General features: G+C 59.5%; 6 protein-coding genes across 6 annotated transcripts; 3 read left to right on the top strand and 3 right to left on the bottom strand.

Annotated features, from left to right (window-relative positions):
• The first annotated feature begins 65 nt into the window (after positions 1 to 65).
• M421DRAFT_416849 (protein phosphatase methylesterase 1) lies at positions 66 to 1,742 on the top strand. The gene is made up of 2 exons (XM_033591228.1): positions 66 to 1,180; positions 1,368 to 1,742. The coding sequence occupies exons 1-2, from the start codon at positions 232 to 234 to the stop codon at positions 1,532 to 1,534; spliced, it is 1,116 nt and encodes a 371-aa protein (XP_033452369.1). The 5' UTR covers positions 66 to 231; the 3' UTR covers positions 1,535 to 1,742.
• Positions 1,291 to 2,765, bottom strand: M421DRAFT_416847 (uncharacterized protein). The gene is made up of 2 exons (XM_033591227.1): positions 2,717 to 2,765; positions 1,291 to 2,661 (listed from the first exon to the last, which is right to left on the bottom strand). Exons 1-2 carry the CDS (start codon positions 2,735 to 2,737, stop codon positions 1,648 to 1,650), a joined length of 1,035 nt encoding a protein of 344 aa, XP_033452368.1. The 5' UTR covers positions 2,738 to 2,765; the 3' UTR covers positions 1,291 to 1,647.
• A 385-nt stretch (positions 2,766 to 3,150) lies between these two features.
• On the top strand, positions 3,151 to 7,204 carry M421DRAFT_54533 (DUF726-domain-containing protein; the record flags this gene model as incomplete). Its single annotated transcript, XM_033595233.1, has 5 exons — positions 3,151 to 3,474; positions 3,781 to 4,548; positions 4,681 to 5,568; positions 5,617 to 6,019; positions 6,066 to 7,204. 5 exons carry the CDS (start codon positions 3,151 to 3,153, stop codon positions 7,202 to 7,204), a joined length of 3,522 nt encoding a protein of 1,173 aa, XP_033452367.1.
• A 439-nt stretch (positions 7,205 to 7,643) lies between these two features.
• On the bottom strand, positions 7,644 to 9,461 carry M421DRAFT_416844 (uncharacterized protein). Its single transcript, XM_033591226.1, has 3 exons — positions 9,297 to 9,461; positions 8,199 to 9,164; positions 7,644 to 8,152 (listed from the first exon to the last, which is right to left on the bottom strand). The coding sequence occupies exons 1-3, from the start codon at positions 9,303 to 9,305 to the stop codon at positions 7,868 to 7,870; spliced, it is 1,260 nt and encodes a 419-aa protein (XP_033452366.1). The 5' UTR covers positions 9,306 to 9,461; the 3' UTR covers positions 7,644 to 7,867.
• Positions 9,283 to 10,986, top strand: M421DRAFT_284824 (uncharacterized protein). Its single transcript, XM_033588956.1, has 2 exons — positions 9,283 to 9,918; positions 9,976 to 10,986. The coding sequence occupies exons 1-2, from the start codon at positions 9,663 to 9,665 to the stop codon at positions 10,653 to 10,655; spliced, it is 936 nt and encodes a 311-aa protein (XP_033452365.1). The 5' UTR covers positions 9,283 to 9,662; the 3' UTR covers positions 10,656 to 10,986.
• A 1,370-nt stretch (positions 10,987 to 12,356) lies between these two features.
• On the bottom strand, positions 12,357 to 14,818 carry M421DRAFT_416842 (uncharacterized protein). Its single transcript, XM_033591225.1, has 4 exons — positions 14,608 to 14,818; positions 14,500 to 14,534; positions 12,923 to 14,450; positions 12,357 to 12,872 (listed from the first exon to the last, which is right to left on the bottom strand). The coding sequence occupies exons 1-4, from the start codon at positions 14,630 to 14,632 to the stop codon at positions 12,637 to 12,639; spliced, it is 1,824 nt and encodes a 607-aa protein (XP_033452364.1). The 5' UTR covers positions 14,633 to 14,818; the 3' UTR covers positions 12,357 to 12,636.
• Between the last annotated feature and the right edge of the window lie 47 nt (positions 14,819 to 14,865).

Genomic DNA, 14,865 nt, shown 5'->3' with positions numbered 1-14,865 from the left:
TGGCAATGCTGGCGCTGCTGGCGATAAGCTGGTTTCGTTCAAGCTACCGCGGGCGCCAATGCGCGCAGAGCATGATGTCAATGGTTCGTAGCGTTGGATCGACGGACGACATCCCGGTCGCACATCGTTGGATCGCGCACGGCGGCGAATGCGCCTCGGCCCCGCGCGCATCCAGTCGCGGGCGCTCTTACGCCGAGCATCTTGGTCCCATTTCATGTCAAGCTGCACGCCATGTCGGACCTTGCAAAGTCGTTCGCCAAGACGAAGCTCTCTTCTCTCCCGCCACCAGAGCCGCTGCTCGAGGAGGACGAGGATGATTCGAGCTCGGCGAGCTCCATGTCGAGCACAGGCACTGTGATGCCCTCGAGCACGCAGAGACGTGCGCCCGCAGTCTACTGGTCCGACTACTACGAGCAGGAGTTGTACCTCGAGAGAGAGGCGCCCCGCGCCAAGTTCCACGTCTACCTCACCCCGCCGGCGTCTCTGCAGTCGCCGTTGCTGGTGCTGCACCATGGCGCGGGGAGCTCTGCCATGAGCTTCGCGCTCGCAGCGAAGGAGATCAGGAAGGCGATGCCGGGAATTGGGATCTTGGCGGTCGAAGCACGAGAGCACGGCAGTGTTGTGTGGGACCAGGGGGGCGCGGTCGACAACGACCTGAGCGTCCATCTGCTGGGCCGCGACATGGTCGACATGATCCTGCTCACCGAGCAGAAGATGGGCTGGAGAGAGCTGCCCACGCTCGTTCTCATCGGCCACAGCCTGGGCGGCGCAGTGGTGACGCACGTCGCCAACATGGGCTTACTCGACAGCAGGGTGCTCGGTTTCGCCGTGCTGGACGTCGTCGAGGGCAGCGCCATGGAGGCGCTCAAGCACATGCAGGCGTACCTCCGAACCCGGCCAAAGCTGTTCGACAACCTCGATGCCGCCATTGACTGGCACATGCGGTCGCGCACGCTGAGAAACGCCGAGTCGGCGAGAGCCAGCGTACCCAGTCTGTTCATGCAAACGTCGACTGGCGGACGCTGGGTGTGGAAGACGGATCTCTCGCGAACCGAGTCGTACTGGGAGAAGTGGTTCACGGGCATGAGCGCCAAGTTCCTCAGTGGGAGAGGCGCAAAGCTGTTGCTGCTGGCTGGAACGGATCGCCTCGACAAGGAGCTGATGATAGGGCAGATGCAGGGTGAGTGGATTGATTGATCGATTGATTGATGGATCGATTGATCGACTGATTGATTGATTGATCGACTGATTGATTGATTGATCGACTGATTGATTGATTGATCGATTGATTGATTGATTGATCGACTGATTGATTGATTGATCGATTGATCGAGGGTGTTATCTGTGCTTTCTCTAATCCCGCGCAGGCAAGTTTCAACTCTCCGTCTTCCCTGCCGCTGGCCACTTCCTCCAAGAAGACCAGCCTGAGAAGACGGCCGAGGTCATTGTCGAGTTCGTCAAACGCAACGACCGCAGCGCACTGGTGCTTCCTCCAAAGGTGGCAGATCTCCTCGCGCAGGGCAACAAGGTCTGAGGTGTAGAGCTGTCCATAGCTGCCAGGCATTGCATCATACCTCCTCACATGCAGTCTGCACGCCCCCTCTTGCTGTGCTGACGGATGGATCTTGGGTATCATTGCTGTCCGTCTCACGACGAAGCACGACCTGTGTCTAGAGAGACGCCACCGCCCTCAGCAGCCCCTCCCTCAGCCCCTCCCCCAGCCCCACCCTCAGCCTCGCCCTCAGCCCCACCCTCAGCCCCGCCCTCCGCCTTCGACTTGTGCTTCCGTCTGCGCTTCTTGGACGCGGTAGCGTCGCCGTCTCCAGCATCAGCGGCAGCTGCCTGTGACTGTGACTGTGACTCGTTCAGCTCGACAGCCTTCTTCAGCGGGTCGGTCTCCTTCTTCAGCGGGTCGGTCTTCTTCTTCGGTGTGTCGGTCTCCTTCTTCGGTGTGTCGGTCTCCTTCTTCAGTGTGTCGGTCTTCTTCGGCGTGTCGGTCTTCTTCTTCTTCATGCTGAGCGGGTTGGGCTGCTTCGGGCCCTTTTGCCTCCTCTTCTTCGGGGCCTGCGCGTCGGTAGCAACAGACTCGTTATTCCCATCACGTTCGTCCTCCCTCTTCCGCTTCTCGCCCGCATCCGGGTTCCTCGCGCCCTTCAGGCCCTGCTTGAACTTGCTCTTCTCCTCCCGCTCCCTGAACTGCTCGGTCGCGCTCGTCATGGGCTCCATCAGCACGACGCTCTTGCTGATGTAGATCAGCGGCACGCCCGGGATGCGGCGCATCTTCACGCGCACTTCCTTGTCGTTGCTCGCGACCACGTAGCGATGCCTGTTGGTCCCACTGCCCTTGGGGTCGACGACGCTGCTCAGACACTCCAGCGTGGTCAGCGGCTCGTCCAGCTCGTGGTGTCCGCAGCGCCGGCGCTCGTACGTCTTGGCCTGCAGGATGAGCGTCTCGTTCTTGGGCGTCGCCTCGTAGAGGTGGCGCATGTCGCACTGGGTGATCATGGGCTTGACCTTGGCGCCGAGCACCTTTTCGAGGCGCCCGACGACATCGATCTTGAACTTGTACGCATCTTGCAGGATCGCCGAGTCGAGCAGGACCTGGTACGGCTCGCGGAACCCAAAGTTGAGCTCGTACTGGTGGAGCAGCTTCTTGTAGGCCTTTTTGGGGCGCGTCAGCCACTGTCGCGGATTAGACCTCCTCGCCGCCACATACCTTTGCGCGCTTGAGCTTCATGTCGCCGGTCGCCGCTGTGCAAAGTCGCTGCGCGCGGCGTCGAAAACGAAGCGTTTCGAAAAGTCGTCGGGCGCCGAGGAAAGCCCGCGCCGTCCGCCGCAACCGTCCCACCACTCCCGACGCCAAACTCCGCATGCGCGCGCGGCCTGTCACCGGGCATACACCACCACTGCATCCACCACCACTGCATCCACCACTACTGCATCCACCACCCCTTCACCCACCACCCCTTCAACCACCACCACTACACCCACCACCACTGCACACACCACCACTGCACACACCACCACTGCACACACCACCACTGCACACGCCCCGGCCGCGACACCATGTGCTTATAGTCCAACGCCCCCGAGACAACGCCCGCAACCAGATGTGCGTCCCGCGCTGCAAGCATGACGAGCGACCCGCAGATGCCAGCGACGAAGCGCGACGACGAGTACGACGAGTACGACGACTTTGGCCTCCCGGTCAGGACGCGCAGGCCGAGGACGCCCGTGCCGGACAGCGACGACGACGACGCCGACGAGTTCAGGGATGCTGTGGCGCAGACCAAGGATGCCGAGGCGGACATGTCCAGCGCGAGTCCGGGCGACGGCGCGGCGAAGGCGGTCGAGAGCATTGTGGAGCACGTGAAGGAGAGGGAGAGGGAGAGGGAGAGGGCTGAGGCGGGTGGCAGTGGCAGTGGCAGTGGCAGTGGCAGTGTGCTGCATGCCTCGCCGAGCGTCAATGGGCTGGTCGAGGTCGAGGAGGCCGAGATTGGAGCGAATGATGAGGGCAGGACACAGAGCACTGCGCCAGAGAGCACCACCACTCAGAGCGCCACAACACAGAGCGCCACAACACAGAGCGCCACGATACAGAGCGCCACAACACAGAGCGCCACAATACAGGGCGCCACAACACAGAGCGCCACGACACAGAGCGCCACGACACGGAGCGCCACGACACGGAGCGCCACGACACAGAGCGCCACAATACAGAACGCCACGACACAGAGCGCCACAATACAGAGCACCACGACACAGAGCACCACGACACAGAGCACCGCGCCAGAGGAGACTAAGCCGGACGCTCCACCCAACGCCTCCACTCCGGCTGCCCGTACAAGCCTCGAGAAACCCGGGCCGCCGCTCCAGAAACAGTCGGCCGTCAACGAATACTCGCACCAGAACATCCTTGCACAACCCAACCCAGCTCCATCAGCAGCAGAAGACGACGACGGAGGCTGGCAGACGATGCCGGCATATGCCCAGTACGACATGTACGACGACGACAACCGCCTCATTGCCAAGGAGAACCCCGAAGAGCTGGAGGACATGCACGGCTACGCCAACGTCGGCGGCGCTGCAAAGGGCTACACTCGAGTCATTGTCGATGACGACGCCGACTCGCAGACGAGCATGGACGACAACACCGCCTATCTCTTCAAGGAAAAGACCACCGCCCTGCACGACGACGACGACGCCATCCGCGACCCGCTCATGCAGATGCAGGCCACCAAGAACCTCCTCACCGAAGGCCAGCGCGTCGCCTACGTCGGCCTCGTGCGCCTCGCCATGATTGAGATGGAGCGCAAGTTCGACACCATCATCGAGAAGAAGAGCCGCCAGGTCAAAAAGGCCCTCGACATGTACACCGAGGGCACCAAGATGTGGTCGCAGAAGATGATGGTCAGGCTGTACGGCCACATGGACATCAACACGTCGGAGCAGGTCATGATCGAGCAGCTGACGGACCACGGCGTCATCCCTGCTGACCTCACGCCCGCGCTGATGCACAACGCCCGCGTGAAGAACCCGGCCGCCGAGGTCGCCAGCGGCCTCAAGGACGACAAGACTGACGACAAGAAAACCGACGACAAGAAGACTGACGACAAGAAGACCGACGACAAGAAAACCGACGACAAGAAGACCGACGACAAGAAAACCGACGACGACAAGACCGACGACGACAAGACCGACGACACCTCCGCGCCGCCGTCCGTCTCCTCGCCACGGCCAGACGCGCAGGCTGAAAAGTCTTCTTCGGCCAGCCTTCACGACTCCTCGCCGCCCCCTCCACCTTACGAAGCGCACGAAGACGACGGCTACGAATACCCCGAGCCCAAGACGCCGTCGCAGCTGCTCGAGAGCAAGAACCTCGACATTGACCTCCGCTGGACGGTTCTGTGCGATCTCTTCCTCCTGCTGGTCGCCGACTCCATCTACGACTCGCGGTCGAGAGAGCTGTTCGAGGTTGTCGGCAAGCACCTCAGCGTCGACTGGCTCGAGATCTGCCGCTTCGAGAAGCGCGTCACAGACGCACTCGAGATGCAGGAAGAAGCCAACAAGGAAAACTGGAACGAAGACGAGCACATGGAGTCGCGCAGGAAACGAGCGCTGCGCAAGCGCTTGGCCTTTATGGGCCTTGCCACTGTCGGCGGCGGTCTGGTCATTGGCTTGTCAGCTGGTCTGCTTGCTCCCGTTATTGGTGCCGGTCTGGCTGCGGGCTTCACGACCATCGGTGTGGCGGGCACTAGCGGTTTCCTTGCTGGTGCAGGTGGAACGGCCGTCATCACCAGTATTGCTGTCACCACCGGTGGCACGGTTGGCGTCCGCGCCATGAACAGACGAACAGGCGCGGTCAAGACGTTCGAGTATCGGCCGCTGCACAACAACAAGAGAACGAATCTCATCATCACGCTGGCGGGCTGGATGAGCGGCAAGGCCGACGACGTCCGCCTGCCGTACAGCACTGTCGACCCTGTCATGGGAGACATCTACTCGGTCCTTTGGGAGCCGGAGATGCTGAGGAGCATGGGTGACACCATCAACATCCTTGCAACAGAGGTGCGCAAAGCATGACCAAGTAACCATAAGCTACTAACACCCAAGCAGGCACTCACTCAAGGCCTCCAACAGGTCCTGGGCAGCACGCTCCTGACCGCGCTCATGTCTGCCATGACGCTCCCTCTCGCCCTCACAAAGCTCTCCTACCTCATCGACAACCCTTGGTCTGTCTCTCAGGCGCGCGCTGACATGGCTGGTCTCATTCTTGCAGACTCGATCATCGACCGCAACCTCGGAACAAGGCCGATCACCCTCGTCGGCTTCTCGCTCGGTGCTCGAGTCATCTACGCCGCGTTGAAAGAGCTTCAAACCCGCGGCGCGTTCGGCTTGGTGCAGAACGTGTACGTGTTTGGCACACCGGTTGTCGCCAACACCGAGGAGTACATCAAGATCCGAAGCGTGGTGCCTGGGCGATTCGTCAATGGGTATGCCACCAACGACTGGATTTTGGGTATGTCGTCTTTCACAGTATCCGCCATGCAGCTGACCATTGACAGGCTATCTCTTCCGCGCGACCGGTGGAGGCGTCGCCCGCGTCGCAGGACTCGCACCTGTAGAGCTCCCTACGATTGAAAACATGAACGTCACCGAGTGGGTGCCCGGCCACATGGCCTACCGCACAGCGATCCCGAAGCTGCTCCGCGAAGCAGGCTGGCTCGTCGAGTCGGACGAGTTCGTCGAGATTGAAGATCCCGACCCAGAGAACCACGAGCAGCGGCAACGCGAGCTGATCAGCGAGATTGAAGAAGCCCGCCGCGAGCTCGAGAAGAAGAACGCCGAGAAGGAGAAGAAAGGCGTCAAGCTCTCCTGGTGGCGCAAGAAGAAAGGCGACAAGAAAGACTGGGAGGTCTACGACAAGAACTCGCAAGCCCAGGCGCCCATTGACAAGACCGCCGACACAGCGACCATCGCCGAGAACCCCGTCATGTTCGACATCGACGCGATCCGCAAGGAAATCGCCGCCCTCGCCGCCGAATCCGCCGCAGACAAACCCTACAACGGCTACGAACCCGACGCCTTCGAGATCAAGGAGATCAAGTCCACCCTCCCCCCCATGAAGATAGACATCTCCGCCGCTTCTGGCGCAGCCCCACACACCGGCCTGCGCCAGACGCAGAGCTTCAACGACAGCCTCGGCGCCGCACCTACAACGAGCAAGGCGCACAGCACAGGCAACCTGACGCCCGCACCCGTCCGCCTGCCGCCCGGCAGCCAGCTGAGCAACGGCACAAGCGGCACAAAGGACTACGACGAGTACGACGAGTTCGACGACCCGGGCGCAGGAAGCATGAGCATGACATTCGACACTTCGTTCCGCGACCCGCCGCCCTCGAGACAAACACAGCCCGCGTCGCCGGACACGCTGACAAACGCGTGGAAGTCGGACTCCCCCTCGCAGCCGCAGCCGCACACGAGCTCACGCGCCCCCGATTCGCCCCCGGCCCACACGCAGCCGGGTCGCACCGGCACGTGGGACTCCCCCCCTCCGCCGACGGTGAGCTGGGACGCCCAGGCCAACGACGCGCCGGGGCGGCCGCCGCTGCGCAGCGCGCACACGACGCCCGTGGGGTTCAACGCCTGGGCGGACGACGAGGACGAATTTGGCGAGAAGGAGGTCAAGATGAGTTTCATGTAGCCCGCACGCACGTACATATGTGGTTCGTGGCGTGGGGCTGGTGGGGAGTCGGGTTGTTATTGCATGGTTGCGTGCAGTGGTGTCGATTGCATCGGTGTCTTGGCGCTGGAAGTGCATTATTCATCCCGTCGTTCGTCTTCTGGGAGGGCGACTCGTTTTGCATTGCATTGTTGTTCGCATACTTCGTAGAGTCTAGGTTTTTGCATTGTAGAGCCGCCTTTTGTATTTATTGGTTCGCGACGGGGGAGATGCATTACATACGAAGTACACACACACACACACACACACACAGCGTCCCAATGCACGCCGAGCCTCCCACGGCCCGACAAACGAGCTCCCGCCGCGACCCTCACGAGGCCTCGAAGCGATGCAACAAACTACATTCGACATGGGTTGGTGAAGGTGAAGAAGATGCTCGACGCCAGGTGTCAGTCTTTCTCTAATTTGTATCATTCAATCACTCGAGATCGAACGAACAAAGTCAAGTCATCATTCATTAACAGCTATACAACACTCCACGTGTCGGTCGTGGGTGGACATGCCAGTCCATCTAGTATCTCCAACCCAGCCCGTAAACAAGAAACCTGCCAACTCCATCGCGTGACCCATTGTACAATTTTGGTGCTAGTAATCTGACTCAATTGCCTTCTTCATCAGCGCCTCCTAAGCGTCGGCGTCCGGCTTCTTTCGTCGCATGCTGCCGAAGCGCTTCTTCAACGCGCTACCCAGGCCCGAGTTGCTCCGCCCAATGCCGGATGCGGATGCGTCGTGCTCGAACGGGTTCTCTGCCGGCGTAGCACCGGGCGCGTCAAGGTGGCCAACGCTCTTGCTGTGAGGACGTGAGGTCATCTCAGTCCCGCTGTCGCCGAGCCTCTTCTGGTCTTTCAGCCGCTTCTCGATCGAGTATGACGGCTCGCCCTTGCCTTTCAGGTCATCTGGATGGTATTGCTATGCGACGTTAGTTGGGTACAAGAACGGGGTAGAGATGACTGACCACACCAGGGACTCGCTTGTAGTCGCCCTTGTTTAGGGGATCACGCTGCATATCGGTGCCTTCCTCATAGATGTAGACACGTCCGAATCTGTCAGTCATGCCTGGTGGCACAGTAGCAACGCCCTCCAGTGGTCGATGCTTCTCAACGGCATCCCGGATGTTCTCCCGTGGTGTCGCCCTCAGCGCTTCCTCGTTCGACTCCTGCACTGCCGCAACAGGGCTGTACTTCTTGTCCTTGTTACGTGCCATACTAGCTGCATCGTACGGTCCCTCGTGGTGGTAGCGCGACACACCGCTCTTGTCGAGACGATCGATGATGTCAGCTCCCTGGAGGTTCTTTTTCCTGAGATGGTGAGCACGGTGCGCAGTCTTGGTCTCCTTGCGGATTGTGTCTAGGGGTGAGGCTTCTCCATGGTTCAGCGATCCTCCTCGGCTCCGTCCGGATACATGTTGCTGTGGTCTGGATGACGATGGCTGGCTCGAACGGCGGGGTCGGCTCTCGTTCATGGATCCGAATGCGGCCGCGCGGTGGTTCGAGAAGTGCTGCTTGCGCGGGCTTGCAGACTGGGGAGGGGACGGGTACTCATACCTGCTTGACCCAGGAGTAGTCTGGCCAATCTGTGAAATGGTCGCAGAAGGAGCCTTGGCTTCAGACGACGCTCTCGCTCGACGGTACGGGTTGGTCTCTGCAGAGTTGCCGGTGTGCTGAGATTGGACGAAAGGGTAGGACCCGAGTGAAGTGGTGCCGGTGTGTTGAGGAAGAATTAAAGGGTGGCTCCCAACCGAGTTTCCCGTGCGGTGTTCCTTGACCTTCACGGACGAATCATCCTTGGGCAGTCCAGCAGATCCGGGTGGTGTGATGGGACGATCCTGTCTGGGCGCAAAAGTTGAGCGGAAGTGGGAGTTGAGGCCGGTGTCGTCACTCGGTTCTGGCTCGATGAGAGGATCGATCAATGCGTGGTGTGCCTAACAAACATCAGCAATCCATCTCTCGACGAGGTGTCCATCCTGCGGCGTTCGCAGCGATACGTATGTCTCGTGTGAAATAAAGACGTCGAGACATGCCACGCGACTGAACTGTAAGGGAGTGAAACGTACCGCCTGCATGGTATTTGTGATCGATGCGCACGTATTATTGGTAAGGTTTGGCTAATGGTAGCTGGGTTACACAAATAACGTGTAGGTCGCTGTTTGATATCGCAAGGCTGTGGATTGAAGAAGAGAAGCGGTAGGTGACGAGAAGGAGGGATAGATAAAGCCTAGTCTTGGCAGGCACGAACGACAAGAGAACGACGCGTAACATGATCGCTCTCATCGTCGCTCTGCAGCGCACTTTCCTGAAAGCGCTACGTCACTGCCGGATCCTGGGCGAGTGGGGCGCGCTACTGGCGTTCGAGCCCATCTGAGCCGCAACGTGACGACTGTCAAAAGATCAAAAGGGCCCAACACCGACCCAAGCCAACCATGTCCTTGGTGCAGTACCCTGACTCTGACTCTGGCAACGAAGATGCCTTATCGGCCCAGAAGCCCAAGCCTGTGTTGAAGCGCAAACGCAGCGAGCCCAGTAATAATAACCTGCCGCCGCTTCCGGCAGCATTCCACGACCTCTACTCCACAAACGCGCGCGTCAGCACAAGCGACAATCCGAGCCTGCACGGCGGTCGTAAGCGGGCAGTCCCTCATGTGGAAGGTAATTGGCCGAGTCATGTGTATTTAGAGTGTAAGGATGACCCTGTGCCGTCCTTGAAAGTGGTCTCGGTCAGCTAACGTGTTCGAGGGGTTCCTGTGCAGGCTGAGTCTGACAGTCTACACAGCCTGATACAAACCATCAAAGACGCGCTCAAGCAAGCAAATTTGAAGCGCGCAAAGCCACTGCCTGTTCCTGACATCATACCCTCTCTGCAATCAGAGCTTGGCGCACCTCTACCATTGCATGTCTCGCTCTCACGCACTCTGCAGATCAAGACTGATGACCGAAAATCATTTCTCGGGACTCTGAACACTTCCTTGCGGAGGGCCGCCGTCCAAGCCTTCCACTTCGATTTCTGTGATCTGAAGTGGGTGCCGAACTATGAGCGAAACCGATGGTTCTTGGTACTCGGCATCAAGAAGCCGGCGCATGATGGACTGAACAGACTGCTCAGCGCATGCAATGAAGCTGCGCAGAAGTGCGGACACCCAGCATTGTATTCAGGCGGTAAAGGAGATGGGCCGATGGGGTCCAACTCGCCCCCTTACACCAAACACGATAAGACCGATCGCTCAGACATGTTCCATGTGAGCATAGCTTGGAACCTCACTGAGCCTGATCCTGATTGGATATATTTGGTCAAAAACATGGACGTAGACAAACACATCCAATCACCGCAAGCAGCTTTCGACGTGGTAAAAGCACGGGTTGGGAATGTAGTCCATAATTTTAATCTAGTCGCAAGAAAGAGCAGCGTTGAAACTTGAAATAGGGCGAGGGACTTTGGGGCTGGGGAAAGGCGGTGCAGCTGGTTTTAGCGTTGACGTGGACCTGTGCCTGACAAGGATGCCTAGGCAGTGGCTGAGGTCTAAGCACTTGGGCACCAAGGAAATACGAGAGACAACCACGAAATTTCGACGAGGCAGCTCTTTCATGAATAGATACCCATATCCACTGGCCTTTCAGGAGACTGGCAGTATCTAGTATGCTATAGGTTGGAAATCACCTCATACCCACCAATTTCTCCTCGTACAAGTCCATCAGCTCTTACTGCCCAAAATTGTGTAAATACCTCAACACAGATATACTCCCCTTTGCATCAACAATGATGCTTCAAACTTGACATCATATCTCAAGACAAACTCATCAGACTTCAACCACTTTCCGAGCGCAGACAGCACGCTATTCCACCACTTTGGATCATTCGCATCCCGTGCCGAGATGCAGATAGTCGGCTGGCGCCCATCGTCTCCCTCGGTCCACCAGCGATCTCGAGCTGCGAAAGCCTTCTCAGATGCAAAGCACTTTGAGACCGACAAGTACGACCACCGTTGACCCTTGATCACGTCGTGCAGGTTGTCGCCGAATGCCCCGTCGTCCCAGGCTCGGCATGCGAGTTCGTTGCGGACAGGATGCAGCGGACTCTCTATGACCCTGCTTTCCGCATTTGATGTCGCGGAACTCGGTCGTCAGACCGCTAGTGGTATCGTGCTGCATGCACAGGCGGCGCACCGCGACGCGCATGCCGGGCATCTGTCGCTCGAGGCTTCGGAAGTCGAGCGTGATGAGCAGCGTCGGGTACGCCTCGAGCGGCAGCTTGCTGAGCTGCGGTCTCAGGCGCATGACGCCGTAGATGTCGTTATCCAGGTCATCTTGCCGCACCCGCCGCACGATCTCCACATCTTTAGTCTGCACGCCCAGCATGCCGCAGAGACTCCTGATTCTCTGGATATGGAGCCCGCGATCAGCAAGAGCGGTGGTTCGCCGACCGGAAACGTATCGCACTTCCGGACAGGCAGGGGTGTCAGAGCAGGTCAGCTGGCTCGTGGTGGTGCTTCCTTGAAGTGAATGGGTGGACTTGTGTGCGGTGAGGATTGTAGAATCCCGAGTCTGACGTAGTGTTGAATGAAGAAGAGCGCAAGACGAGATATTGAGAGATGGAGGGTCTTGTGAAATACAGTCTTCGCCGCTGGACTGCGCATGTCGATGAAAAATTCCACGATTGTGCGGAGATCATGCACGCCCGTTCAAACCGCGCATTTTCTATATCCACAGCCACCCTCCACTCGTCCAGACCGCATCACACGCCGTAAACAACAGCCTTCCGTGTCATCACCGGTCCACATTAGTAACCGCAGCCGAGCTGGGGACCCGTGTTGAACTGAAGAGCGCCCTGGGGAAGCGTTGTCCAGCCTGTTGGTGCTGACGTTGGTGCCTGCTGGGAGCCATGATTCACTTGGTTGAGACTGAGCGTTGGCTTTGCGTATGGCACTGAGGTGCTGAGTTTGATGTTGGTCTTGTGGCTTTCCTCGTGCGGTTGTTTGTGGTGTTGGAGTTTTGGGTGGTGCGGGCTCGTGGACACTTTGGTGAAATACCGGAGAAAGAAGGCGCACTTGACCGACGAAACGGAAGGAACTCGGGTCCAGAGTGGCGCCAATGTTGTGCTGCAAAGGCAGTGGGTAGCGTGCAATCAAACTGAAGCGAAGTGTTGTGCATTCCAATCATATATGTCGCGGAGGGCGGTCGAGACAAAGTCCTGCCACTCGGCGCCCAGCCATGAAAATATTCAAAGACTCAAACACATGTCTTCTGTTTCGTAGCTCCATACCCGCCATGCTCGCTTTTGTGTATGATCGAATTAGTGTACATAGCAGTCTGATGCATCTGTGCCAACGTGCACCAGATGACTTCAAAGCCCAAAACGCCGCGTCTGCAACATAACACACCCCTCTCTCGTTGCGCCCCCGTCTACCAAGCCTCGACATCGAAACCCTCTTCCGAGAACTCGGTCGCAACGACGGTTCTCCGCGAGAACTGGCGGCCGGCGAGTGCCTTGATGGCTTTCTGTGCCGAGTCGGTGTCCTGGAACTTGATGTAGATCTTGCCGACGCCGAGGTTGATGCGGGCTCCCGCGGGACGGGGGATCTTGACTTCGACAATGGGACCGTACTTGCTGCACTCTTCTTCAATGTCTTCCTTGATTTCTGCGGTGCTGTTAGTAGCTGTTCGGCAAGTGGTGGATGGGGTGACGTACCGTCGTACTCCTCGTCGTTGATCAGCTCGTCGGATGTGACCATGTTCATCAGGCAGATGACCTTGCTGTGCTCGTGGTCCTTGGCGGCTTCGGCGCCGGCGAGGCCTGTAATGGCCTGCACACCGCCGTCGAGACCCTGCGCCTGCTGCAGACCAACCGTGGCGCGGGAGACCTTCAGGTGACCGTCACCGAGAGGGATGTCATTCAGGCCCTCGATAACAGCATCGACAATCTCGTTGTCAGCGTACTCGCAGAAGGCGATACCGCGGTGCTGATCGGTGCTGTCTTTGACGAGCACAAAGGCGTTGAGCTTGCCCATGGTCTCGACGAGTTCGCGGACCTGCTCCTCGTCGATGTACTGCGGGATGTTGACGATACTGAGCTTGTTGGGGCTGTCCTTGACGTCGGTCGAGACCTCGTCGCCAGAGTAGGCGTTCTCGTCACGAGTGGGCGTGATGTAGTCCTTGGGTCGGCGAATGGACAAACCGCTCTGATCAGGGCCAGCAGCGCTGTCGCGCATGGCAATACCGTTCATGGCAAGGGCAATGGTTGCGTCTTCGGCAGTCTTGAATTCAAGGAGCGCGTACTCGTTGTTGCTTGCGACCTGGGCAGAAAGACAGGGGTCCTGGCCAGTGACGACGTTCAGTCCGTTAAGCTGCAAGTTGAAGAATTCGACAATCTCCTCGGATGTTGCGCCAGCGGGCAGGTTGTGGATGTAAAGTCGCTTTGCCTGCTTTGCGTTGACGGTCTGGAGCGCGGCAGAGGAGGCAGTGCCAGCAGAAGGACTCATGAAAGCGGCCAGCTTCGACGGGTCCATAGGCGCAGCGCGGGGAGCGCCGGGCAGAGGGAACATGCCGGACAGCTTGGCCTGCTCGGCGGTGATGTTTTCGTAGCCAGCGGGCTTGATGTCCCACTGTGTCATGCGGCGCGGACGGTTCTGGATGTTGGTGAAGGGCGTCAGGTCTGGGGTAGGCTCGCGCGCTTTTGCGACCGGCGAGGGCGACTTCTGGCGCTGGTTTCCTCCTCTGCCTCCGCCCCAGCCTCCTCCTCCTCCTCCACCATCTCGTCGTCCCCTCCCGCCGCGGTCTTCTCCGCCAAATCGGTCGTTGCGGTCGCCGCGGTCGCGTCGTCCACCGCGCTCCTCGCCACCGTCGCGGTCGCCACGGTCACCGCGGTCTCTTGGACGGTCGCGCCTCGAGTACGAGTCGCCCCAGTCGCGGCGGCCGCCGCCCTCACGGCCTCCGCCCTCGCGAGCACCGCCTTCACGGGCACCTCCCTCGCGGGCGCCTCCCTCACGAGCGCCGCCTTCGCGGGCGCCTCCTTCACGGTCAGCGCCGCGGTCAGCGCCGCGGTCATCGCGCCTCTCGCGGCGGGCGTACGTGTCCTCGCGCTCGCGCTCACGGTAGTCGCGGCTGGACGAGTACGTGTCGACCTCGTAGTCGCGGCGAGAGCCGTGTCGGGGGGAGCGCGAACGGCGGCGGCGCCTGTCACCGCCCCTGTCGCGATCGCGGTGGTCGTCTCTCGAGGACTGCGGGCTGGTCAGTCGGCCGTCCGTGTTGCGCGCCATGTGCACTCACGTAGTTCCGTGATCCTCCGCCTGCGCGGCCGCCGTCTGCTTATGTTAGTACTGTTCCATCGCGGGGCACTGCACACCAGTCAGTACGTGTACTGAGACGCCGGCTTACCTCGGGAGTAGCTGTCACCGTTCATCTTGACAGCTGGAGCGGGTGCTGAGCTGTGGTGCGCCGGTGCAGAATTCAGCCGCGTGCTGTTGGCTGCGGCGCGTCGAAGCAATCAGACAGCTGCAATTGGCAAACCGAGATCCAGCAGTGCAGTAAAGGCAGTTTGCAGCAGCAGTCCGGACACGAGCACGTGATGCTTGAGCGGGTGTTGATGCTGTCGTCGCTGCGAGAAACTGCAATTCATCGAGAAACGACCTTTAG

The sequence above is a fragment of the Didymella exigua genome (genome assembly GCF_010094145.1).
Source record: "Didymella exigua CBS 183.55 unplaced genomic scaffold M421scaffold_4, whole genome shotgun sequence".
Classification (NCBI taxonomy): Eukaryota; Fungi; Ascomycota; class Dothideomycetes; order Pleosporales; family Didymellaceae; genus Didymella; species Didymella exigua.
Note: the sequence above shows the minus strand (reverse complement) of the source record. Positions and strands in the feature narration are given on the sequence as shown.

Excerpts from the sequence above, each read along its gene's own strand:
- M421DRAFT_416849 (XM_033591228.1), top strand. The coding sequence starts at position 232 with ATGTCGGACCTTGCAAAGTCGTTCGCCAAGACGAAGCTCTCTTCTCTC. Across the intron at positions 1,181-1,367 it reads GATGATAGGGCAGATGCAGG|GCAAGTTTCAACTCTCCGTC; the intron begins GTGAGTGGATTG and ends AATCCCGCGCAG.
- M421DRAFT_416847 (XM_033591227.1), bottom strand. The coding sequence starts at position 2,737 with ATGAAGCTCAAGCGCGCAAAG. Across the intron at positions 2,662-2,716 it reads TGAAGCTCAAGCGCGCAAAG|GCCTACAAGAAGCTGCTCCA; the intron begins GTATGTGGCGGC and ends CGCCCCAAAAAG.
- M421DRAFT_416844 (XM_033591226.1), bottom strand. Across the intron at positions 8,153-8,198 it reads ACAAGCGAGTCCCTGGTGTG|CAATACCATCCAGATGACCT; the intron begins GTCAGTCATCTC and ends AACGTCGCATAG.
- M421DRAFT_284824 (XM_033588956.1), top strand. The coding sequence starts at position 9,663 with ATGTCCTTGGTGCAGTACCCTGACTCTGACTCTGGCAACGAAGATGCC. Across the intron at positions 9,919-9,975 it reads GAGTCATGTGTATTTAGAGT|GGGTTCCTGTGCAGGCTGAG; the intron begins GTAAGGATGACC and ends AACGTGTTCGAG.
- M421DRAFT_416842 (XM_033591225.1), bottom strand. The coding sequence starts at position 14,632 with ATGAACGGTGACAGCTACTCCCGAG. Across the intron at positions 14,451-14,499 it reads GCGGAGGATCACGGAACTAC|TCCTCGAGAGACGACCACCG; the intron begins GTGAGTGCACAT and ends ACCAGCCCGCAG. Across the intron at positions 12,873-12,922 it reads CAACGACGAGGAGTACGACG|AAATCAAGGAAGACATTGAA; the intron begins GTACGTCACCCC and ends ACAGCACCGCAG.